Below are 9,385 nucleotides of genomic sequence, written 5' to 3'. Positions count from 1 at the left end.
GGACGAGCGCGGCCCGGGCGCGGAAAGGGTGCGCGGGTGGGTGGCGGTTCCGGGGCAGCTCCGCCGCTGGCCAGGCCAATCCAAGGGCGGGGAAGGGGCGAGCGCGCGACCCCGCGGCCGCGCCCGCTGCCCCTGCGGAGCGCGCCCGAAGCCGGGGAGGGGAGGTTGCCCCCACCTCTAGAGCAGCCCTGCTAAAACAACAATAAAACCCACCAAACACACACACACACACACACACACACACACACACACACACACACACACACACACACACACACACCCCTCTCTCTCTCTGGACGGCGTTCAAGTCAACCACGAGAAACAGTCTTCTGCAAGTGAGAGGAAGGAAAACTGGATATCCAGACTGAGGGGGCTGCTTGCTTTTAGACTTGACTTTTACCGCCTTTTCTTCTCAGGCCAAGAATTGGGGCATTGCAGAAACAATAATTTAAAAAAATAAAAGACTACTCCAGGATTGCCTTTTTTTTTTTTTTTAAGCAAATACAAAAAGCGACACCCAAACAACCCTTGAGAAAATCCACAAATCTGTACCTGAGACACGTGAAGTCAGCGGCCCAGGGTTCTGTTGCAGACTCAAGATCCATTTTATTTAATGCAAAACAGTGCAATGGTATGTGGCTTTGAAATGATGGGTTTTATTTGCTCGTCTTGTTCGTCCCTTGCACCCCCTTCCACTCCAGACACAATTTGTTTTTCCTGTATGTGCATTGTGAAGTGACTGTTTTATCTAAATGTCATTTCTGCTTTACAGGTTGAGCCCAGACCAAAGCAATTGTGTGTGTGTGTGTGTATGTGTGTGTGTAATGATACATATAGTATATATGTATATAGTACGTATATAGTGTATAGTACATATAGTGTATAGTACATTTGTATATCATATATATACTATATGTATCATTACACATACATGTATATAATATATATTATAGCTTTAGTAACTTTATGTGTCACACTTTGATGGTGGGAATCACTGGATAACATTGTCAGCCCAAATAGTGTAAAATGTAGCCTTTTCCCTGCTTCATTTCTTATTTCCTCCTCTTTCTCCTCCTCCTCCTAATGCTGGAAAAATTACTGTAAGTGATACTTTAGTTGTACCCCGTAGCCCATTCTTTTTGTAGTCCTTTTCCTTCGCTTTAAGGTGAATATGCAGAGCTTTGTAACATATTCTCATTTAAAAGTGCATTTTTAAAAAATAAGTGAGGGTAGTAGTATTTATTTAGCTCTGATTGGTGTGTTGTTTTTAAAATCAATATTTGTTCCCAAGCTTAGTATCCCCCACCTGGTCCCTGAAGTGGCAGGATCGAATTGTTAGCCCTCCTTCTTCACCTCCCTCCCCGTTTAAAAAAGATTATGATGGATTTCTTCCCGCTCCTAGTACTTTTTTTTTTAAGCCCCGCTGTTTTTGCTCTAGGATTTTTTACCCCTTTGCCTAAGTGTGTGTGTGTGTGTGTGTGTGTGTGTGTGTGTGTGTGTGGGAGTGTGTGCGCGCGCGTGCGCCTCCCTTTTCCCTTGTGCTCTCTTCGCCAGTACGTCTGGGACACATTTTAATGCACAATATCCCATCCATTAAGTTGTGGTTGAATGCGGAGTGTGTGAGGACTTGGCAGCTTTCAGGTTGAAGGGGGCGGGGAAGCCAGTTTCGACTTTGACACAAGATGCCGAAGTGGTGTGATTGGAATTATTATTAGGGCTGTGAACATGGCCATCTTCTCCTCCGGTTAGAAGAACTGCCATTGAACTTGAGACGGGACAGACAAGATCTCCAAGTCCCGCCCCTCCCTTCCTTCCCGCCCCCCCCCCCCCCAGTACAGTAGCTGGCAGGGAAAAGGCGCCAAAATACACAAGATTAACTCTAACTTTCTTTGAATGAATCTTATAGCACCATCTTTTGTAATTTTAATTTTCCAACAGGCGGGAAAAAGTTAACATTTGAACCCAGACTTGAACAGACATTTAAATCAGCTCTAAAATGGAATAAATCCAGCAAACCATACATGCACGCTTGTGTGGTTAGAAAAAGAATGCACGTGTAAATAAGCAGAGTGCATGTGTGTATCTGACTGGGGAGTTCAATTTAATCAAAATCAGAATTAGTGTGACTTTTGAGTACCTTTACTCTATGGGGGAGAGAACTGTGAGGCTAAGAAGCTGACCTTTAAGCAGCCTAAGTAAAAACTGCAAAGAGTTGTGAAACACAAAACGTTGTGGTTTCCAGTTTTACATTTGAGGTTTGATGTTTTCATTTAATGGTATGAGAGATGGAGAAAGCTCCAGCGCTGAAAAGTCCCTATTAAATCATATGTGCGCAAAGGTCAAGCACTCCAACTCACTGATACAATATACTGCAGATTCTTGCCTAACTGATGGGGAGCACAGGAAAAAGTGCTTGGGCAATAAAAGTATTAGAAGGGTAATTATCGTCGTGGTTGGGACTGCATTCTTGTGCACTGGGAAAAGGTTTTTACTGGCCCCGATGAATTTTAAAGCTGAGTATTGTTGAAAGCTGTTTTAATAGGAAATTGATTAGCTGAGTGTTTCATACAATAAATGGTGACAGTTTCATTGTTTGATGTCCAAAATAAATTCCTTTTATTCTTGAGCAGACGTAGACATCTATTTAATTTTAATATGATCAGACTGAGCAGCAGCATAATTATGAGTGAGTATGATGTCATGAGCATCTGTAACTTTGTTTTTAGAGTTTGTGACATCACACAATTTGACAATATTATTGCTTTGAAATTTGTTAACATGCTGTGTTGTTAAAATATTTCAGAGATAAGGTTTACTGGACATATATTTTGTGTAGGCCAAATTGTTTTGTCTTTTTGTAATTACACAATTGTTTGTCAAATTTTAATTTGAAAGTTAAAATGCACACTGTTCTGTTGTTATGCATTATTTTGATTTTGAAACAGGATGGAGGTTTCAAAGGACGAATTAGAGAAAGGGGTGCAGAAAGTTTGAGTTTGTTTGAATACACCTTCTATACTTCTTAATACAGACTATAAAGACTACTTGGCTATTTTGGATAAAGCTTTTTAAACCTCTCCTTAAAACTGATCTGTTTCTATGTCAAAAAAGTGTATGTAGATGGGTAACAACAAAAAAAGTCTATACATAGAAATAAAATGATAGTATAGTTTTACTTTAAAAGTCAGCTATTTTGAAAAAGGACAATAACTGTAGCCCTCTCAGTATCACAGAGGAGACGCTCTGTGTTGAGAGCGTACGTAACTTTTGAAGTGTTGTGAGTGAAGCAAAGCAATCATTGACGTGATTTGCGAGGTTTAAAATAAACCACGCAAAAGTTACAGGCACCTGCTGACTTTGTAATCCAGGAGCAAATGTCTTCAGAAGTTGGGAACCTCTGTTGATGAACTGGCCCCATCTCTGTAGAGAAGTGGAAACCGGCTAACCTTAATAGAGGAATCTGGCCCAGTCGCTGCTCAGATTCAGTCGTAGCTTGTAAATGTGCCCGAAATGTAAGCACACTTAGTGGGATGGTATTTTTTTTTTTTTTAACAGTCGAGTACAGGCATTTCAGCAGCGACATTATTAACAGCGTCATTTTTCTCATTTAGTTTTGTCCTCAGGGGACACCAAACAGCTCCCAGAGGAGGGAAGAAAAGTCCATGGTTATTTATTCGTTTCAGTGCAAGGCAAAGCGGCAAAGGGGGTGGGGGAGCTGACCAGTTGTGAATTTTCTAGGAGGGAAAAATTGCTACCCTAATTTGACAGTAGTAGTTTCAGGGCTGAGAGAGCTGGGCATGATTTTGCAATCCCCATCAAGTGCAGGCAATCTCAGTACTTGTTGGCTGTTTATAGATGCGTTTTTGAGTGGATTTTTGGTGTTCCTGCTTGTGGACATAAAATTGTGTTTTCCGGGCTACACATGTATGATTTTTGTGGTTCATTTGGAAGCAGGAAAGGTCCCTGGGCATGGTGTGGTGGATACTTGCAGTTCTGCAGGCCTGTTTCCTGGGGTCAGGAGGTCATCTGTCTCTTTTGTATTTAGTTTTAAAATATTGATATTGGCGATGCAGCCAGGGTGTGTGGTTGCTGAGCCTCCCCTCAAATCACATGCAAGAGCTAAAAAAAAAAAAAAAAGTCATCGGGTGTATTGAAAATGACAGCTTTGTTAAGCTCCAAGAAACCTTTCCCTAAACTGCCCAGGATTTGCAACCTGTCACTGAGTTTCTTTAGAAGGGAGGAGGTTAAAAGAAAATCAATATTGATAGATACTTGAGATGTCAAGTCCTCTGTGGAGGTCAGTGAAAGGCTCCAACTGGGTAATTTGTTTAATTTTTCAAATATACAGCTAGGTTTTGAAAATTTCAGTCTCCTGAAGTACTGACATACCTTCTTGAAATCAACAAACTATCTGTCAGAAAAGAAACTACCCCCCTCCCCCCCCCCCCAGAAGATGGCAGGGAATAAATGATCTGGGGAGGAGATCTTTAGTAATTCTGAAATATCAAATAGTCCTGTTGATGCAGGAGGCTTTCACTTCTTTCTAGTTCTTCAAACCAGATTTTGGGGTGAATGCAATTGGCCTGTCATTTACCTTTCAGTGTGGGAGAGAGAGAAGAAAGAGAGTTTAGGGAGAGGTAAGTACCAAAGTCTAAGAAGTGTTTGGCCCATTTTGATAGTATCAGAAACTTCTCAGGAGACTTTAAAGCCCCTCTCAATACCATGGCACAGACTGGCTGGGAAAAGGGAAAGTGAATAAAATGCATGTATCTTTCTCACTTCCTCCCTCTACTCTTCTACCTGAGATTTAAAAGATTGGTACTTCTAAAATCAAAGATAGTGGATGAGTGTGCTGAGAGAAGCCAGATGTCCCATACACCCAGATCTACCAGTCTCTTTTTCTAAAAGGCTCCCTTGAAGTTCACCCAGGGAAGGTGTGCGGTGACTTCGACACAGGCTGGACAAAAAGCAGTGTTTCAGGGAGTGTCAGCCATCCTGCCCAGGGCTCAAAGGCCTGGGAGCACAGTCAAAGCCACATACACTGAGCACCCAGTAAGCCCTTCCAGGATGTCTCTGTGGCTCATTCTTTCTTTTCTTTTGGTTTACCCCACCCCACCATTACTCCTTTCTCAATTTCCTTTTACTTGGAAACAAATCAGAACCCAAAACTACCAAGCATCCTCCACACTCATCAGACTGTACCCAACCACAAGCGCCCTACAAACATGGAGCACCTGAAAGAGATTTGAACCCCTAAGTGATAGGCCTGGGAGCCCCCAGACATCCTCACTTCTCTGGGGTCTTACCTGGGTCTGTCGCTGCTTCTTCACCCCCTGGTGCTGCTGCGGATTTGTGGGCTCTTCTGTGTAACAGTTGTCAATTTTTCGTTTTTCTCTTTAAAGCTTGTGAGAAACTTTTGGATGCAACCTAGTTTTGGTGGCAAAGGGAAGTGATTTCTGTTGGTAAGGGAAACTAATAGGGGAGGAGGAGGACGATGTCTGCAGACACTTGCCCAGGGCTCAGCACTGGGCCTCTTTTGCCAGGGGACAGCGGCTGGTTCTGGGATCTCTGGCTGAAAGGAGCGCTCTCTGGGTGCCAGGATTTCACTGGGGGTGGTGTGGGGTGGAGGGAGGGAAGAAGGGAGGGAGGGAGAGAAAGAGAGAGAGATGGGCTCTGGATTTTTAAAGAGACCCCGAAATAATGGCTTCTGTAAGAGTCCAGGCTTTCAAAGAGGTGTGTTCAAGGACATGAGTGCATTCGTGCCAGGGGGGATGTCTTTTATGGTAAATTAACTCCGGTTAAATTGAATATTTGTTCAAAGGGAAACTCCAGTAGTTAAAGCTGGTATTATCAGTAGCGCTTCCCCGCCCCCTCCCCGCAGACTGGTGCTATGAGGGCGAGAAAAGGGATGCAGCGTAATGTGCAATACAAAGTGATGCTTTGGGGGGTTTTATTTTAATCTAAGATGAGATTGCCTAAAAATTTCTGAGAGAGAAATGAGTATTTATATGGATTAACCCCGACTGTCACCTCATTCCTTTCATCTTTAAAGACTGTCAACTTTATCTTGGCTTTTCAAAAGGAAGAAATGACCCACACAAAGGAAATTAACGTTGTCAGAACGCTGAGTAGAGGATTTGCCTCGGGGTGGGGGGTGGGGGTGGGGGAGCTGGGAGGCTGCTCCCAGTGGGGTGTGCCCTCAAGGGTTAACTCGGGGGAGTTCTCGAAATTTCCCCGACTTTACCTGTCTTCCCAGATCCACTGCTCCCCCTCTCCGCGGCCTCCTCAAATCCCCCCCCCCAGCGCTTTTCTTCTTTGGGCTCTCGGTTTGCGGGGGCTGCAGCTGGTAGAGGTAGACTTGGCAAGCTCGCCTCATTAAGAGAGCTCTTTGAAAACGGACTGTGTTTGAGCATTTCCCTAATGAGGACAGGACGGGGTTAAAAAGTGACCATTTCATGGTTGACTTGAACCTGCCTACTTTTCTTGATGTGTCGTTGTGAAATGCTTGATGTGGATAACTCCCACTTGGTGAAGGAAAAAGTCACTGGTTCCTTCAGGTCCTCTGGGGGGACAGAAGGGGGGGGGGCGGTGAGCAGAAGCGAGAGAGAGCGAGAGAAAGGAGAAAGTTGAGGAAGAAAACCGAGAGGCGACGAAGAGGGGGAGAGGAAAGGAGAATCAGAGGGGAGCCCCCCAAGACCTCCACAGCACAGTTGGGAGTAGGGGCGGCCCCGCCCTGGGGCGGTCGAGTCCCCTTCTCGGCCCCAACCGCCCCTGGCAGCCCCCAGCTAGGCAGACGCGGAGTCCCTGGCACTCACTTTTCCTCTCTCCATTGTCTGGATAGCCTTTGCTTCCACCTCTTCTCCACCCAACCCTTGCCGAAAGCCGGAATTTGGGGGGCGGGGAGTGTGTGTGTGTGTGTGTGTGTGTGTGTGTGTGTGTGCGCGCACGCGCGCGTGCAGAGAGGGTGCAAGGCAAATCGCTTTCCTCCAAATACCCGAAATCAAGTTCATTCACTCGCGACCCGCGGCTCGCGGCCGGGGTGGGGGCGGGGCCCTCCCCGCGGGAGCGAGGCCGGCGCGACCGCCTCTGCAGGGCCGTAGCGGCACACGCACCCAGCTCGCGCGCGCGCCCGCCCGCCCCGCAGCTTCGGGCGCGCCACCGCCCCGCCCTGCCTGCACCCCGGCGGGGAGCGAGACGCTTTCCGCCGGCGCCCCGGGCCCCGGGGGGTGGGGATTGGGAGAGAGCCAGCGGGGCTGCAGGAGGAGGAGAGCCGAGCGGGCCGCGGGAGGAGGAGGAGGAGACGGAGGAGAAGGAGGAGGGAGCAGGAGGCGGCGGCGGCAGCTCGGCCCGATCCTCCCGCTCCGAGCGAGGCCACGTGCACGGGGCACCCCCGGGAGGGCGGCAAACCGCGGCGAAGCGCGGCGCGCTGTTCCTGCGGAGCGGCCCCGGGGCGCGGGCCCGCGCAGGGGAGACCCCACAGGACCCCGCCCCCCGCCCCCAGTCCGCGCCGGCGCTCCCCAACTACTTGAGCCGAAGTTCGCTCGGGCCCCCGCCTCCTCGGCCTGCCCCTCCTCCCTTCAGCCGGAGGCTTTGGCGGACCGCGCCCGCCCCGGGTGCGAGAGTCGGCGCCCCAGCCTGGGCCCCGGGGCGGCCTGGGTGTGAGGGAATTTTCCATTCGTTCCTTTCTCGGGCCCAGACCGGCTCAGTGCTTCTCCCACTCGGATGTTCCCGCGGCTTAAAGAGTCCGCAGCGGGCACAGAAATACCTCTCCCAGGGCGGGTTTTCGGGGGTGTGGATGTGTATGTGGTGGTGTGGGGAGAGTGCGGGACTTGCCCAAAGGGCGGAAAGAAGATCTAGTTTGGAGGAAAAAAAAAAAAAAGTCATGGTTCAGTTGCACGGATATGAGACCTTTAACAAATGAGGGAGAGAGAGAGGGAGAGAGAGAGAGGAGAAGAGAAAGAGAGAAGCAAGAGGAGGAGGAGGAGGAAGGTGGGGGGCGGGGGGTGTGGAGAGGCTGGTGCAAAAGGAATGCGCGTTTGCAGGAGGAGGAGTAAAGCGATGATTGTGTAATTAAATAATAAAACAATCCTTAAGTCTGATTTGGAGAGAGCTCGAGCGGGGTCCAGAGGGTGGAACCGGTGAAATTTTCAACTTCCAAGTTTTGCAACGAAAGAAAGCGAGAGAGGGAGGGGAAAAAAAAAGAGCCCAGAGCAGAAAAGAGAGGAGTTTGGAGCCGAGCGGGAGAGCGGGATTTATCGTTTGGGATTTTTCAGGAGCTCGTTCCGATCCCCCTGGGCTCTGGGCAGCGGCGGCAGCAGCAGCAGCCTCCTCGCTCGGCCGGGTCAGACGCGGGGCGAGGCGGGCGGTCGGGCGGCCGGGCGTGGAGGAGCCGGCGCGGGCGGCGGCGGCTGCAGCCGGGGACCGCGCCGCGAGCCTCTTCCGCCCGGGAGACCTGCGCCCGAGCCCCCTCCCTCACCCCAGCCTCTCCCTTCTCCCTCACCCACCCCGCCCCCACCCAGCCCTCTCCCGCGCGCGCCCCGCCACCCGCGCGTACTCGCTCACGCTCCCCCTCGCGCACACACATGGTCGGCTCGCGGCAAAGTTTCGCCTGCGATCGCCACTCCGGAATCCTGCCGCAGTGCTCGGGGCTGTAACCTTGAACTTTCCCAGCGCGGTGACACATTCTCCTCGCTCTCCCTCCCGCGCTCTCTCCTGCGCCCCCCTCCCCGCCTTTTTTAAAAAAGCATTTCACCACCAACCACCACCCCAATCCAACCCACACCGAACCTTCGCGCACCCCCTAGCCCCCAACAACAACAACAACTGCAAAACAGAAAATAAATCCCCAAACCCAGGCGAAAAGCAGCCAACACCGGCGGCGGCGGCGGCGGCCTCGGCGAGCAGGGCCAGCGCGCTCGGACTGCAAGAGGGTTAAAAGTGTAGATTGGATTTCACCCCGGGAAATCTAGCACGCCGAGTGAACTTGAATCTTTGGCTATTTAAGGAGGACTGGGTTTGTTGTGAAGTTGCGGTGATCCAGCGCAGAGCCCCGTCCTGATTGATCGCATCGCGGGGCTCAGATGACTGTAAAATGAATAGATGAAATTCTTGCTTCTCGAAGATTTTCTTGGGCATCTCCGGGAAAGTGCGTTTTAAGGCGAAGTCATGATGTATTCTCCCATCTGTCTCACTCAGGTACATGTCTCGGTCGCTCTCTCGAGCTTTCTCTCTAGTCCGAAATGCCTTTGTTTTGTTTTGTTGCTCTCGTCTGCCGACAATTAACGGCTTTAGTTAACCTCGGTACGCCCCTGCCCCTCGCAGAAGTGGCCCGGAGTTGCGGCGGGATTTGCGGGGCGGCGTGGGAGCCGGCGCGCGGCCGGCCGCT

The 9,385-nt window shown here is 49.8% G+C and overlaps 1 protein-coding gene across 5 annotated transcripts in view; it reads left to right on the top strand.

Moving 5' to 3' along the window:
• Nucleotides 1–8,560: 8,560 nt before the first annotated feature.
• The window catches only part of NFIB (nuclear factor I B), a 239,284-nt gene continuing 238,459 nt past the window's right edge, over nucleotides 8,561–9,385 (top strand). For 2 of the 5 annotated variants that reach the window (XM_042963390.1, XM_042963391.1), the window contains exon 1: nucleotides 8,569–9,195. In XM_042963390.1, coding sequence (XP_042819324.1) covers nucleotides 9,166–9,195 — 30 coding nt within the window. In that variant the 5' untranslated portion in view covers nucleotides 8,569–9,165. Of the gene's footprint in view, nucleotides 9,196–9,385 lie in introns of all 5 variants that reach the window. The other 3 variants (XM_042963389.1, XM_007098545.3, XM_042963388.1) reach the window with 3 other exon arrangements.

This window comes from Panthera tigris, chromosome D4 (assembly GCF_018350195.1).
Source record: "Panthera tigris isolate Pti1 chromosome D4, P.tigris_Pti1_mat1.1, whole genome shotgun sequence".
Classification (NCBI taxonomy): domain Eukaryota; kingdom Metazoa; phylum Chordata; class Mammalia; order Carnivora; family Felidae; genus Panthera; species Panthera tigris.
The sequence above is the reverse complement of the archived record's forward strand: the minus strand, read 5'-3'. Positions and strand labels throughout refer to the sequence as shown.